This window comes from Rhincodon typus, chromosome 34, assembly GCF_021869965.1.
Source record: "Rhincodon typus isolate 14 chromosome 34, sRhiTyp1.1, whole genome shotgun sequence".
NCBI classification, from domain to species: Eukaryota; Metazoa; Chordata; class Chondrichthyes; order Orectolobiformes; family Rhincodontidae; genus Rhincodon; species Rhincodon typus.
This window is the reverse complement of record NC_063365.1, coordinates 17,568,191-17,584,933: the sequence shown is the minus strand read 5'-3', so window position 1 is coordinate 17,584,933 and position 16,743 is coordinate 17,568,191. Positions and strand designations below refer to the sequence as shown.

The window sequence follows — 16,743 nt, the reverse complement described above, 5'->3', positions numbered from 1 at the left end:
CTGCCTCATATCTCCCATCTCCTCATGACCCCCCCCGCCTTCTCCTCCTCTTCATATCTCATGTCTTCTCCTCCTCCTCTCCTCATGTCTCCCCTCCCCCTCATGTCTCTTCCCCCTTCCTGTCTCCCAGCCCCTCATGTCTTCCCTCCTTCTCCTCTCCCTCACGTCTTCCACGAACAGGCCCTGCTCTCCACTGAAGCTCCAGCCGTCCCAACTCACATTTTCTTGGCCACATCCGTCTCCCTGAACTGCTCCTTCCCCATGCCGCCTGCTGTCCGAGCCGCCACCTCCGACCGCCGGCACCCACTCCAGCTCCAACGGCCGCGGCTCGAGCCCCGGCACTGACCTTCCAAATACCCTCCCCCGACAGCGCCTCCCGCTGGCGCTCACGCCACCTCTGAAACTGCAGCGAGCAGCGGGCAGGAGGCAGCAGCACAACTAGTGGCGGGAGGATTACACCGCAGCCAGCGGCTGAAATACACCGTCTGAAAAGGGCAAGTTTGTAGCGGAACTTTCTGTCTCGTTTTGGTGGAACGCTGCGGAGAAATCGAGGTGAGTGGAAACTTTCCAGATCCCGGAAAATATTATAACGGGATAAGCTGCTAAGGAAATAGCCTTGGCCCCAATACTTGAAGTCTTCAAGACCCATCTTTGGATTTTTTGCATATAAAAAATTTCATTATCAGCAGAAGTTTTCATAATCTCTAGAGTTTTACCACATTGATGGTTCAAGTCTGGTTTAGGTATTTTTAAGCCTTCAGGGATATTATGACAGACTGCTGGCACAGGGACGACTTGAATCTTCACCTCCTGGATCAGAGGTAGTAACACAGCCGCTGCACCCTCATGCTGTTTTAAGTATTTTAAAATCAACCTGTTCAGGCATTTTATGATACACAAACAGAAATTGTTGCAGAAACTCAGCAGGTCTGGCACAATCTGTGGAAAGAAAGCAGAGTTAACATTTCGAGTCCAGTATCAATAAAGATGGATAAATCCCTGGGACCTGATCAGGTGTACCCCAGAACTTTTTGGGAAGGTAGGGGAGTGATTGTTGGGACCCTTGCTGAGATATGTTCTTCTTATGCTGTTATACCAATAAGAACCAGGAGCAGGAGTCGGCCAACTGGCCCTTCATGCGCACTCCACCATGTAGCCTCAGCTTCCCTTACCCATCTCTCACTATAACCCTTAATTCCTTTACTGTTCAAGGAGGAAGCCTCAACTACTTCACCGAGCAGGGAATTTCACAGATTCACAACCTTTTGGGTGAAGAAGTTCCTCCTCAATTCAGTCCTAAATCTGCTCCCCCTAATTTTGAAGCTATGCCCTCTTGTTCTAGTTTCACCCATCTGTGGAAACATCCTACCTGCTTCTATCTTATCTATTGCCTTTGTAATTTTATATATTTCTATAAAATCCCCCCTCATTGTTCTAAATTCCAATGAATATAATCCCAGTCTACTCAGTCCCTCCTCATAAGCCAATCCTCTCAACTCTGGAGTCAACCAACACAAAATACCTGTTCAATGCCTCGGCTATTTCCTCATTTCCCATTATTGAATCCCCCTTCTCATCCACTAAAGGACCGATGTTTACCTTAGCCACTCTTTTTCCTTTTACGTTTGTATAAACTTTTGCTCTCTGTCTTTATATTCTGAGCTATTTTACTCTCATAATCTTGCTTTTCTTTACAGCTTTTTTGTGGCTTTCTGCTGACCTTTAAAGTTTTCCCAATCTTCTCGTTTCCTACTGGTGTTTGTCACTTTGTATGCCTTATCTTTCAATTTCCCTTATTTCCTTAGAAATCTGTGGCTGATTACTCCTTTTTCTACTATCCTTCCTTTTCACTGATATATACTTTTGTTGAGCACTTTGAAAAATTGCTTTGAAAGTGGAGGCACTGTTCCTCAACTGTCCCACCATAAAGTCTTTGCTTCCAGTCTACTTTAGCCAGCTGCTCCCTCATCCTATTGTAGTCTCCTTTGTTTAAGCGCAGGACTCTGATATTGGATTTTATCTTCTCACTTTCCATCTGTATTCTAAATTCAACCTTACTGTGATCGCTCCTTCCGAGAGGATCCCTAACTATGAGATCATTAATTATTCCTGTCTCATTACACAGGGTCAGATAGAGGAATAGCTTGCTCCCTCATCAGTTCCATTACATACTGTTCAAGAAAACTATCGCGGATACACTCAATGAACTCCTCAAGGCTGCCCTGACCACCTGGTTCGACCAATCGACATGTAGATTAAAATCCCCCATGATAATTGCCGTACCATTTTTGCAGGCATTAGTTATTGCTTTGTTTATTGTCTGCCGCAATGTGACATTATTATTTGGTGGCCCCTAAAGATTACACCTATCAGTGACTTTTTCTCCTTAGAATTTCTAATTTCCACCCAAATGGACTCAACTTTATTCTCCATAGAACCTACATCATCTCTCACTACCGCCCTGATGTCATCCTTAAATATCAGAGCTACACCACCTCCCTTACCTTCCTATCTGTCCTTCCAAATAGTCTGATACCCCTGGATATTTAACTTGCAGTCAAGACCATCCTGCAGTCATGTCTCCGTACTGGCCACTGAATTATACTCATTCGCAATGATTTGTGCCGTAAACACATCTACCTTGTTATGAATGCTACGAGCATTCAGGTAAGGTGCCTTTATGCTAGTTTTTATGCCTTCTTTTTGAATTATAACATCTCCATTAATAACATCTCCTGAGTTTTCCTTCCTTTTAACATCTCTCATAGTCTTTGATGTAGTTAAACCCTCTTGCACACATTAACCTGCTGCTTTCTTCTCTATTTCCCATTATACTTCCTGTGGTTTTCCCCTTCCCTTCCCCCCAGTTCACTAGTTTAAAGTCCTAGTGACCACCCTATTTATCCTTTTTGCTAGAACACTGGTTCCAGATTGGTTCAGGTGGAGACTGTCCCAACGGTACAGATCCTTCCTGTTCCAAAACTGATGCCAATGCCCCATGAAATGGAACCCCTCTTTCTCACTCCTTTAGCCATGTGCTTACTTCCCCGATTTTTTTATCCCTAAGCCAATTTGCATGTGGCTTGGGTAGTAGTCTGGCGATTATAACCCTTGAGGCCCTGTTCCTTAATTTTGTTCCTAGTGCTTGATAATCCCCAAACAGGTCTTCCTTCCTAGCCTTGCCTATGTTGTTTGTTCCAATGTGGACCACAACAATTGGATCCTTGCCCTTCTGCTCCAATATCCTTTCAAACTGGTCAGAGACGTCCCTCACCCTGGCCCCGGGCAGGCAACACACCATGCGGGTCTCTCAATCCTGCGCACAAAGGATGCTATCAATCCCCCTAAATACAGAGTCCCCTACAACTACCATTTGTGTTCTTGATTCCCCCCTCTTGAATGGCCTCCTGTACCATGGTGCAGTGGTCAGCTGGTTCAACCTCCCTACAGCCCTTTTCCTCACCCTCATTGGGAGCAAGTACCTCGTACCTGTTGGACAAGGTCAAAAGCTGAGGCTCCTCTGTTCCTGAATTCAGGATCCTCCTACCTGTCTCACTTGCAATCACACCCTGCTGTCCCTGACCACTGACTGAATTTGAAATATTTAATGTCCCAAGTGTGACCGCCTCCTGAAACAAAGCATCCAGGTACTTCTCGCACTCCCAAATGTGCCGTAGTGTTTGAAGCTCAGATTCCAGCTCATCAACTCTGAGTCAAAGTTCCTCGAGCAACCAACACTTGCTGCAGATGTGGTCATGCAGTTCGCAATGGGATCAGCCAGCTCCCACATCATACAGCTATTGCACATCACCTGCCCAGCCATCTCGATTTAGCTAATTACTTTATTAATTTATACACATTTATTAATGAGTTAATTAATTTATTAATACTTCTTTGCTGTCTTCTTTTTCAAATTTACTGCAGATTTCCTGTGATGTCGCTCCAGTTTTTTCTCGCAGCTACAATGTGCCGCAAGCCCAGTTAGTTTTATACTCACTCTGCGCTGCTGCTCCACCCTCCGACTGCTCCCTGCAGACTAGGCCGCGATCCCTGAGCTCTGTTAGTTTTATACACACGCTCTGCTGCTGCTCCACCCCCCACCTGCTCCCTGCTATCATCGATAGCCATGGGTGTGGTGTGGAAGACTGAAGGTTGGCTAACGTGGTGCCACTATTTGAGAAAGGTAGTAAGGAAAAGCCAGGGAACTGTAGACCGGTGAGTCTGACATTGGTGGTGGGCAAGTTGTTGGAGGGGATTTTGAAGGACAGGATCTACATACATTTGGAAAGGCAAGCACTGGTTAGGGATAGTCAACATGGCTTTGTGCGTGGGCATTTGTGTCTCACTAATATGATTGAGCTTTGTGAAAAGTGATGAAGAAGATCGATGAAGGCAGAGCATGGACATTGTCTATGTGGATTTCAGCAGGGCATTCGACAAGGTTCTGCATGGCAGACTGCTTAGCAAGGTTAGATCACATGGGATACAGGGAGAGTTAGCCATTTGGATACAGAATTGTCTTGAAGGTAGAAGACACAGGGTGATGGTAGAGGGTTCCTTTTTGGACTGGAGGCCTGTGACCAGTGGTGTGCCGCAAGGATCGGTGCTGGGTCCACTGCATTTTGTCATTTATATAAATTATTTGGATGTGAATGTAGGAGGTATGGTTAGTAAGTTTGCAGATGACACCAAAATTGGAGGTGTAGTGGACAGCAAAGAAGGTTACCTCAGAGTACAACAGAACCTTGATCAGATGGGAAAAAGGATCGAGGAATGGCAGACGGAGTTTAATTTAGATAACTATGAGGTGCTGCATTTTGGTAAGGTAAATCAGGGCAGAACCTGGGGAGTGTTGCTGAACAAAGAGACCTTGGGTACAGGTTCATAGTTCCTTGAAAGGGGAGACGCAGGTAGACAGGATAGTGAAAAAGGTGCTTGATACGCTTGCCTTTATTTGTCAGTGCATTGAATACAGGTGTTGGAAGGTCATTTTGCAGCTGTACAGGACATTGGTTAGGCTATTTTTGGAATACTGCATTCAATTCTGGTCTCCTTGCTGTAGGAAAGATGTTGTGGAACTTGAAAGGGTTCAGAACAGATTTACAAGGATGTTACCAGGGTTGGAGGGTTTCAGCTACAGGGAGAGGCTGAATAGACTGGGGCTATTTTCCCTGGAACATCGGACACTGAGGGGTGACCTTATAGAGGTTTGTAAAATTGTGAGAGGCTTGGACGGGGTGAACAGCCAAGGTCTTTCCCCCAGGCTAAAGAATCAAAAAGGGCATAGATTTAAGATGAAATGGGAAAGATTTAAAAGGGACGTAAGGGGCAACTTTTTCACAGAGGGTGATGCGTGTATAGAATGAGCTGCCAGAGGAAGTGGTGGAGGCTGGTACAGTTACAACATTTAAAAGGCATCTGGATGGGTACATGAATAGGAAGGGTTTAGAGGGATATGGGCCAAATGCTGGCAAACGGTTCTATATTTATTTAGGATATCTGGTCAGCATGGACGATTTAAACCGAAGAGTCTGTGTCTGTGTTCTACATCTCTGTGATTCTATGATTCTTCTCCAGTGATTTCTGTTTTAGTTTGAGATCTTCGGCATCTGCAATCCTTTTTTCTTAATTTAATGACAGACCTCTGGCATAGCGTGATTTTATGGAAGGCTCCACTGGCCCAGCTAATTCTGTGCCGGATCTCCCCTTTAACGGTCACCTGTTGAGAAAAATAACTGCCCAGACTCAAGAAATGCTCAACAATGTCCAAGATTGCCACATCAATAATCCAACTGGTCAGGAAAACTCTTTGAAGATATTTTCTAATCATTCTGTTCAGAGATGACATGACACACCTCTGGAGCAGATGGAACTTGAACCCGGGCCTCCTCACCCAGGGGTAAGGACACTATCACTGCACCACAAGGGAAGCTCTCGTCCTCTCTGTCCAAAGACATGTGGCTGTAGGACCTGCTGAGTCACCTGAAGGAACGTAAATCATCAAGACTAGCAGCTATCAAGTTTGCTGCAATGATGATAAGTTGAGGAGAATTATCTTGGATATTACATGCAGGCAAAATATACCCAATCTAGATGTTTTGATTTAAAATCAACATTACTTCTATATATTTCTGTTCAAAAATGAGCTTTTTAAGCTAATGTTTAGCCTTTAATTTTTATTTGTTGGGACATCTTGGCAAATATTTAATGCTTTCAATCAAATTGAGCAAACAATCATTGTTTTTCTAAAACTTTTATGAAAGCAATTTAAGAATGGCCAATATGACCGAATTAAACATACACTTGATAAAACAGAGATAACACAGTGTAGAGCTGGATGAATACAGCAGGCTAGGCAGCATCAGAGAGGCAGGAAAGTTGACGTTTCGGGTCAGGACCCAGAAGGGTCTGTTGCTGCCTGGCCCGCTGTGTTCCTCCAGCTCCACACTGTGTTATCTCTGACTCCAGCATCAGCAGTTCTTACTATCTCTGACTTGATAAAACAAATGTTTTAGGAAAGGACAGCTGGGGGTCAGGGTTAGTAACTGTAGGGACTAATTGGAGAGTTTTTACAGCGGGATGAATGGCCTCCCATGCTGAATGATTCTATGAATGGTATTGTTCACAGGTTTGTTCTGTTTTGAGTAGCAAACTTTTTTTTATTGGAGGAAATTCTAGGAGGGAGAACGTGAGGTGAGGTGTGAGTTTGTCAGATGAATCAGAGAGGTCTACATGAACTAAAAACAGAAACATCAACAGTTGTATGTATCTTGCATCCTTCCAGAATAGTCATCCTTCAAGTTATTTATTTGATAAATTCAACACATCTTTGTCTGAGCCTCCAACCAACGAGGTCTGGTGTTTTATGAAGCAGAGAACACACTGAAGTGGAGAAGAATTAACAAAATGAAGAATCATAGAATCTCTACAGTGTACAAGCAGGCTATTTGGCCCATCAAGTCCACACCACCCCTCTGAAGAGCATCCCACCCAGACCCACCCCCTACCCTATCCCTGTATTTCCTACCCTAGACACTATGGGCAACCTAGCACAGACAATCCACCTAACCTGCACACCTTTGGACTGTGGGAAGAAACCAGAGCACCTGGGAGGAAACCCAGCAGACACAGGGAGAATGTGCAAACTCCACACAGACAGTTACCTGAGGCTGGAATGGAACCTGGATCCCTGGCACTGTGAGGCAACGCTACTAAACACTGAGCCACCGTGCTGCCCTTTAATGGTTAGAGCACAGCAGGCCATTTGGCACATCATGTCTGTGCTAGCAACAGCAAGTCCCAGCTCCACTCCCTTTCCTTTTTCCTATAGCCACACAATTGTTGTTTTTCAATTACTACGCAAATTCCCTTTCAAAGCCACGATTGAAATGTTCTCTATTGCACTTTTGGCTGCACCTTTCAGAGCCTAAGCACTCACAACTTAAATATGTTTTTTCCTCACATGCTATCATTGCTTCCTTTGCCAACTACCTTAAATCAGTGTCCTCGAGCTTGTAATTTTTAAAAAATCCACTTGCAGGATATGAGCATTGTTAGCTAGGTCAGCATTTATTTCCTGTCCCTATCTCTTCCAACAATGGGAGCAGTTTCTCTCCTTATGATCTTGGAAAGGAAAGAGCAAAACAAAGAGGTTTAAGAATAAGCTGTAGAGGTTAAGATAGTGGCAGATTTATCCAGCAAGCTGGGAATACAGGAAGTACAGGCGATCACAGCCGACCCAAAATTGAAGTGGCCTTAGTGGTTTTGGTCTGCTTACTTGAGAAGTGATGGACTGGCACTGGAGGGACTGCAGAGGAGCTTCACTAGGTTGATTCCAAAATTGAGAGGGTTGCCTTATGAGGAGAGATTGAGTAGACAGTGACTATACTCATTGGAATGTAGAGGTGGGGGGGGGGGGGGGGGGAAGGGGTGGGAAATCTTATAGAAACATATAACATTATGAAGGGAATAGATAAGATCGAAGCAGGGAGGTTGTTTCTGCTGGCAAGTGAAACTAGAACTGGGGGCATAGTCTCAAAATAAGGGGGGAGCAGATTTCAAATTGAGTTGAAGAAGAACTTCTTTACCCAAATGGTTGTGAATCTGTGGAATTCCTTGCCCAGTGAAACAGATGAGGCTACCTCATTTTTAAGGCAAAGATTTTTGAACAGGAAAAAAATTAAGGGTTATGGTGAGAGGGTGGATAAGTGGAGCTGAGTCCATGAAAAGATCAGCCATGATCTTATTGAATGGCGGAGAAGGTTCGAGGGGCCAGATGGCCCACTCCTGCTCCGATTTATGATGTTCTTACTAGATACCATTTGATAGTGAAAGACCCTTCTGAAACACCATCATGTGAACTGCAGCAGCCCACTATCACCACCACATAGAATATCTTCTATGGCCAGAGAGTATACAGATGGAATGGATAGTTTGTCCAGGACTTGGGTATCAGTAGTGGATGCCATATGTTTTTTGAGATCCTCAAACAAATGAGAACTACCTAGCACACAAGTTATTCCAGCTGCTGCTGGCCCGGGACAGAACAAAAACAAAAAAGAAGGAAACCTTTTTATTTCTATCAGATTTAAGCTGGTGCAGAAGCTCAGACTAATTATGCCTGATTTCAATGATGTAACCTGGAAAGTGACCTGTAACTTTAAGCAAGGGTCATGCTGATTTTGGGCAAGTATCCTTGGTATTTACTATTTAAAGTGTAGCCATCAGGATTGGGCTGGGGAACCCTCCACTTGCTTATAACTGTGGTCTTGCCCCATTTTCTGTTGGCAGAAAGGTGGATTAAAACATTAACTGTAAAGAGAATGATTTGGATGAGAATGTAGGAGGCATGCTTAGTAGGTTTGCGGATGACACCAAAGTTGGTGGTATAATGGACGGTGAAGGAGGTTATCTTGCAAAGAGATATTGATCAACTGGGTCAATGGGCTGAGGAGTGGCAGATGGAGTTTACTTTGGACAAATGTGAGGTATTGCATTTTGGTAAAACAAACAAGGGCAGGACTTATACAATTAATGGTAGGGCCCTGGGTAGTGTTGTAGGACACAGACACCTAGGAGTTCAGGTACATAATTCTTTGAAAATTGCATCGCAGGTAGACAGGGTGACTAAGAAGGCATTTAGCACACTTGCCTTCATTACTCAGATTTTGAGTTTTGGATTTGGGACATCATGTTGCGGTTGTATAGTACATTGGTGAGGCATCTTCTGGAGTACAGTGTGCAGTTCTGGTCACCTTGTGAGGGGAAGAATATTATCAAACTGGAGAGGGTTCAGAAAAGATTTACCAGGATGTTGCTAGGAATGGAGGGTTTGAGTTATAAAAATAGGCTGGGACTTTTTTCACTGGAGTGTAGGTGGTTGAGAGGTGATGTTATAGAGGTTATCATATCATGAAGACATAGATAAGGTCAATAGCACTGGTCTTTTCACAAAGGTGGGGGAGTTCAAAAGTAGGGGGCATATTTTTAAGGTGGGAGAAGAAAGATTTAAAAAGACATATGTGGCAACTTTTTTTTAAATGCAGAGTGTAGCTAGTGTATGGAATGAACTGCCAGAGGAAGTGATGAATGCAGGTACAGTTACAACATTTGAAAGACATTTGGATAAGTTCATGAATAGGAAAGGTTTGGAGGGATATGTGCCAAATAGAGGCAGGTAAGACTAGTTTATTTTGAGAACATAGTCGTGTTGGCCAGATTGGACCAAAGGGTCTAACTCCATGCCGTATGACTCTAAGACTCGTCCCTTACAGATTATTGGTTTATCATGTTGCAGGATAATAGGCATATTTTGTTACTTTGGCAGGTCCCTGTAATATGAACTTAAAGTTGTACTTTATGCCTTTATAAAGTTCGTAAAGTCACTATAAATGAATGTCATGCATGCAGCTGCGAGAGTGAAACTCAACAAAGCACAAAGTGTAATATCAAAGCACCAATGCTCTAGAACCGTTATCTCAGTCTTAAAGTAATTGTTAAAAGAAGAGATATGTTTCAAGGAAGTGTTGCAATTCTTCGCATTGACTTGAATCAGATTCACATAAGGACTTGTAAAAAGTAACTGTGCAGTCTTAGATGAGGGTGGTCTAGCATCAAAGAGAGACAGAACATAGATTTTCTTCATCGTTTCAGGACCTGAAGCGTAATAATTGGTTACAGAACCTACCTGCCGTTCATCAGTTGATTCCAAATAGAATGGAGATCATGTGAGTTCCATAAAGGTTGCATGCAGTCCTCCCACCAGATCTTCAGCAGCAGTGGAGACAAAAATCTACAGTGTGTGTGGTATTGTTTGGTTATGAAATTTTAAAAGTTATGAAACTTCAGGATGTATTATCAAGACATTATAGTAAGGCTTGCATGTCTGTGGCTCCTTTTCACGGCCTTAAAATTCTAAAACCCATTACAGCCATTTAAGTATTTTCAAAAAAGTGTTGTCAATGCAGTAATGCAAGAAATGTAACATAGCTGAAAGAATCAGTTGACACTACGATTTAATCTTTTTAGTTTGTTTGCGTTTGAAGGTGCATGGTGCTAGTTTCTGATACACAATCTCGGTCACGCACAGTCTTGGCTGGACTGTTTTGTTTCTTCCATTGTTCAGCATTGCTGACAACGTCTGTCAGGTAGATCATCCTGACCCTCTCACCTGGTTACCTTCCTCTCAAAGCAGTTGATTTAGGATCACAGCTGAAGATACAAAGTCTCAAAAGAAAAGAAACCGACAGATCATCCGGCATTGACCTAGGCACTGGAAAAGACAACGGCAGAAACAGCCCTGTAGACCATGCAAAGTCCTCCTCACTAACATCTGGGGGTTAGTGCCAAACGTGGGAGAGCGGTCTCACAGACCAGTTAAATAACAGCCTGACATAGTCATACTCATGGGACCATACCTTACAGACAATGTCCCGGACACCACCATCACCTTTCCTGCATATGTCCTGTCTCACCGGCAGGACAGACCTAGCAGAGCTGATGGCACAGTGGTATACATTTAGGAGGGAGTTGCTCCGGGAGTCCTCAGCATTGACTCTGGACCTCATGGAGTCTCATGGCTTCAGGTTAATCACAGGCAAGAAAACTTCCTGCTGATTACCACATACTGTCCTCCCTCAGCTGATGAATCAGAACTCCTCCACATTGAACATCTAGAAGCACTGAGGATGGCAAGGTAACAAAATGTACTCTGGATGGAGATTTCAATGCCCACCACCAAGTGTGGCTCAGCAGCAGTACTACAGATTGGGTTGGTTGGGTCCTAAAGGACATAGTTGCTAGACTGGGTCTGCAGCAGGTGATGAGGGAACCAACAAGAGGGAAAGACAAACTTGACATTATCCTTACCAATCTGCCAGCTGCAGTTGCATCTGTCCATGACAGTATTGGTAAGAGCGACCTTGTGGAGATGAAATCCCGCCTTCATGTTGAGATAAACCTCCATCGTGTTGTGTGGCACTAAATGGGACAGACTTCACACAGATCTCGCAATTCAAGACTGGGCATTCATGAGGTGCTGTGGGCCATCAACAGCAGCAGAACTGTAGTCCAGCACAATCTGTAACCTCATGGCCCGGCATATCCCCCACTCAACCATTACCATCAAGCCAGGGGATCAACCCTGGTTCAATGGAGAGTGCGGGAGGGCATGCCAGGAGCAGCACCAGGCATACCTGAAGATGAGGTGTCAACCTGGTGAGGCCACCAAACAGGACTACCTGCACGTCAAACAGCATAAGCAGCAAATGATAGACAGAGCTAAGCAATCCCACAACCAACGGATCAGATCCAAGCTCTGCAGTCCTGCCACATCCAGTCTGGAGGATGAGGCTCCACAAATATCCCCATCCTCAATGATGGAAGAGGCCAGCATATCAGTGCAAAAGAGATGATCTAACCACCAACCCTTGGCATTCAATGGTGTTGCCGTCACTGAATCCCCCACTGTCAACAGCCTGGGGGTTACCATTGATGAGAAACTCAACTGGACTCACCACAAACACAATGGCTGCAAGAGCAGGTCAGAAGCTAGGAATACTGTAGTGAGTAACGCGCCTCCTGACTCCCCAAAGCCTGTCCACCATCTACAAGGCACAAGTCAGGAGTGTGATGGAATACTCCCCACTTGCCTGGATGAGTGCAGCCCCAACAACACTCAAGAAGCTTGACACCATCCAGAACAAAGCTGCCCGCTTGATTGGCACTACATCCACAAGCATCCACTCCCTCCACCACCCTCAGTAGCAGCAGTGTGTACTATCTACAAGATGCACTGCAGAAATTCACCAAAGATTCTCAGACAGCACCTTCCATCTAGAAGGACAAGGGCAGCAGATATATAGGAACACCACCACCTTCAAGTTCCCCTCCAAGCCACTCACCATCCTGACTTGGTCGTTTCTTCACTGTCACTGAGTCAAAATGCAGAAATTCCCTCCCTAATGGCAATGTGGTTCAACCTACAGCTGGTGGACTGCAGTGGTTCAAGAAGGCAGCTCACGACCACCTTCTCAAGGGCAACTAGGGACAGGTAATAAATACTGGCCCAGCCAGCGACACCCACATCCCACAAATGAATAAAATCAAAAATTCCCAATATTAGAAGCCTCTCAGCCAAGCAATTGCCTGTGGCACCCCCTGTAATGCTCACAATTTACCAGTTGTCCCAATGCAAAGAGCTGTTGCCAAGCAAGAGTTGCAAACATTCAGTGGAAAACAGCACAGTCCAGGGGTCTCCTACCAGATTACACTAAGTTGCCTGAATTATTGCAAATTGCCTTGGACTGTTTGCATCAAGTAATGATTGACACGAAATGTAAATGTACATTGTTAATAATTCTATGTCACGGTGCCATGTTCTGTAATGGAAGAAACTGTGCTACTAAATTGAGGGCCCCATCTGCACACTCAAGTGAAGGTAAAAGATCCATGGTACAATTTGGAGGACAACCAGAGGAGTTAACCTCTGTGCCCTGCTCAATATTTAACCCTCAATCAACATCACAAAGATTATCGATCATTATTGTAGTGCTGCTTGTGGGAGCTCTTGCTTCCACAAGGGGCAGCACAGTGGCTCAATGTTAACACCGCTGCCTCACAGCACCAGGGACCCAGGTTCAATTCCATCCTTTGGCAACTGTCTGTGTGGAGTTTGCACTTCTCCCAGTGTCTGTGCGGGTTTCCTCTGGGTGCTTCGGTTTGCTCTCACAGTCCAAAGATGTGCAGATTAGGTGGATCGGCTATGCTAAATTGCCCATCGTGTCCAGGGATGTGCAGGGTAGGTGCATTAGCCATTGGAAATGCAGGGTTGCAGGGATGACGTGGTTCTGGGTGCGATGCTTTTCACAGGGTCGGTATGGACTCAATAGGCTGAATGGCCTGCATTCACATTGTAGGGTTCCTATGATTCCTACATTACCACAGAGACCATATGCCATGGTTTTCAAGACATTTAGTAATTGTGAAACGTTTACGCAAGTGCAAGATTTTCATATATTTATATTTTCATAGTGTATATTCATGGAATTGACTCTGAACTCAGGATGACTGACAAAGTGCCACTTCCTACATGTCAAAAGAAATACACATTTAGCATTAACCAATTTGGAATGAATTGAAAATGATTTCATCAAAAGTTTTAAATTAGTTGCATAGTATTTATTTACGTATTATTTATGTTTTTAGCACATTGTCTCCCATCTGTCTTGGGCCCTCACTTTCAGACAACTTCCTTCACCATTGACAAACTCTGCAGAGCCAGCCAGGCTTGATAACTCAAACACATTTATCTCCTATCTCTGGTGTTCCTGCTGCAATCTGAGAAACACCAGCAGGACAAGGGGTCATCGGTGGATTCTTTGGTCAGGAAGCCAAACAGAAACAAATAATTCTCTTGGCACTTGGATAATTCCAGGCAGGATAGAGGCTGCAAATCATTGCTGTAAACTCACAGCTCTGGACAGATGAATGACATTACAGAGAGCTTGCCACTTGCCCTAGATTGAAAGAATGGGTTAACATTGGCTCAGCAAAACAAAAAACGTTCTTGGCGGGTGTTCCAAATCTGCAAACAATGCAGCTTTCTAAATAAAAAAAAGTTCATGCACACTTGATGCATGTTGATTATCTTTTGATTGAAGACTGTTAGAAAAAAAGAACTTCCTGCCATCAGGCAGATTAGAATTCTTAAGAACAAGGCACAAGGAGAATATCCTGAAGCAGCGTCAAGCAACTTTACAAAGTCCATTTCTGAAAATACAGACTGCTCACCTCCCTTAAAGCAATTAGTGGAGTTCATTTCCTCCCCAGACAACTGCACGCTTGTGATTTTTGACAGCTATAGTATTTTCACTTATTGAGAAACTCAGGTTCAAGGGGAATCAGTAGCTGTGCTGATGGTCTTAACGTGTTCTTGGAAGTGAAAATGTACTCGATTAAACTTTGGCTAAATGAACATACTTGAAAATGCCGATTAAAAACAGATTACAGTTACAAGCCAATACAAAACAAAATGAATCCATAAAAGGAAGACACAGAGGCTTTCACACATTGACGGGGCAAGCTGTTTCTTTGGAGAACCTGCATCAAATTGTCTGTCACCTCAGCCGTTCGCTTCCTTATTAATCATTCGAGCCACACAGTTGCAGCAGGAGCTTCCTGTAATCTCCAGAGGTGTCACCCTGGCAACAAAAAGAATCAAGAGAGGCCACTGATAAGAACGAATGTTCAGAAGTGTTAATGCTGAACATCAAAGTGTGACACGTCAATAAAATAAAACTAAGAACTGCAGGTGCTGGAGATCGGAAACAAAAAACAGAAATTGCTGGAGAAACTCAGCAGGTCTGGCAGCTTCTGTGGAAAGAAAGCAGAGTTAACATTGAGTCCAGTAATTCTTCATAGCGTGATATGTCACCTCCTACTGTATTTGTATTTAAAAGTGTGACAGGAGACTGTCCCATCTGATCATTGCTGGTTTACTTTGAATAGAAGCTTTGGAGTTAATCTGATGGTGAGCTGGGCCATTGTGTCTGGTTGGAGCCCCAGCCTCTGCAAAGTTAGCAGAGGGAGTGTTGAATGAAGGACCAAGTCAAGGAGCTCCTTGAGTCTCTTAATTCAGTGAACCATGACCCAACCCATTGAGAGCAATTGGTCTCGGTTCCCGAGCCAAGAGTAGGCCAGCACTCCCACACTTGTCTGTTGTCTAGTGGAGGTCCACATATGAACTGTGCACAAGGACAGGTTGAAATCCACCACAGCACTGACCAAGCCTCCAGCACTCTCCAAAGCTCCTATATTTGTTCCGGAGAAATCTACTGCACAGCAGAGATTCTGGAATGCTGTGGTACAGAGGATACCTTGCATATGATTCTTGAAAAGTCAGCATGCAGGTACAGTAAATAGTTCAGAAGGAAAACAGAATCTCAGTCTTTATTGCATGGAGGATGGAGCATAGAAGTGGGTAAGCCTTGCTCCAAATGTACAGGGCATTGATGAGACCACACTCTGAGGTCCATGTCCAGTTTTGGTCACCTCAAGGAGGGATGCATTTGCATTGGAAGTAGTTCGGAGAATGTTCACAAGGCTGATTTCTGGGCTGAGGGACTGGTTTTGTCAGGAGATGTTCAGCAGGTTAGGCCTCTTATTATTTGCCTCAACCACTACAAACGATAGAATGTTCCACACTCTAACTCACACTCTGAGTAAAGAAGATTTTTGAATCCCCTATTTGATTTATTAGCAACAGACTGTCTTTTATTTGCTTTTGCTTTGCAAAATTTTCCAGATGGATGGGGACATCTCCCCTTCTGAAGTGAACACCATCCTTGCTTGGAACTATATCACCATTCCTTCGCTGTTGCTGGGACAAAACTCTGAAATCCTCTCCCTTACAGTATTGTCACTGTCCCTACAACACATGCACTACAGTGGATCAAGGGACAGACTCACTACCACACCTTACTAAAGTTTAGTTGTGGGTGGACAATATATGCTAGCTTAGCCAGCAAAGCCCACATCCCATGAATTAATGAAAGAAACAAATAGAAATATCCTCTCTAGGTCTATCCTATTTAACCTTGGTCTAATCTAAATAAAACTGTATCAAGGTCACCCATCAGCAGTCTCTGTTTCTCTCCCAAATAGTGCTGGCTGTTGCTGGGCTATGTTTGCAGAGGCACATCTACACTACTTTACCTCCTCGATAGGCCCATCCTTCATGTGGTTGCCTGCTGCTTCTTGGAATGGTAAATGGCACTGGGGCAGCCTCCCAGCCTGCGCTGGGCAAATACGAGAACTATCTAGGTCACTTGCACTATTTGGAATAAACATCAGTTCATCTTCTTAGAAGATTATGAGCCTGTTTCTGACTTCGGTTTTCACACCCAATCTGCGATCAGCTCATTAAGTCAACACAAATTAGCTTCTGTGCCACGGGTCAAGTGTAAACAAAAGCTTAGGGCGCAATGAACAGAACCAGAGAAACCATGCACATTGAGCACATATTACTAATAAAATGGTGAAGTGGCATAGTTACCGCAATAAAGGAGTACAGTGACTGTCCATACATCTTCTTGAATTCAGCCCGGATGTCTAACATGTCAACCTCGCAGCGAGATACCATGATGCGAATCAGTGTTTTGTCATCTGTCCCCAAACCCTAAATGGGAAAGAGGGAACACCAACACACCAATAGGTGAGATACAACAAACAGCCCTACTTTCCTAA

The 16,743-nt window shown here is 44.2% G+C and overlaps 2 protein-coding genes across 2 annotated transcripts in view; both read right to left on the bottom strand.

Annotated features, from left to right (window-relative positions):
• The window catches only part of polr3a (polymerase (RNA) III (DNA directed) polypeptide A), a 55,052-nt gene extending 54,703 nt beyond the window's left edge, over window positions 1-349 (bottom strand). The window contains exon 1 of the mRNA XM_020528092.2: window positions 220-349. Within this exon, the coding sequence (XP_020383681.1) occupies window positions 220-263 (44 nt within the window). The 5' untranslated portion in view covers window positions 264-349. The remainder of the gene's footprint in view (window positions 1-219) is intronic.
• zcchc24 (zinc finger, CCHC domain containing 24) overlaps window positions 1-16,743 on the bottom strand; it is a 534,935-nt gene that overhangs the window by 185,834 nt on the left and 332,358 nt on the right. The window lies entirely within an intron of this gene.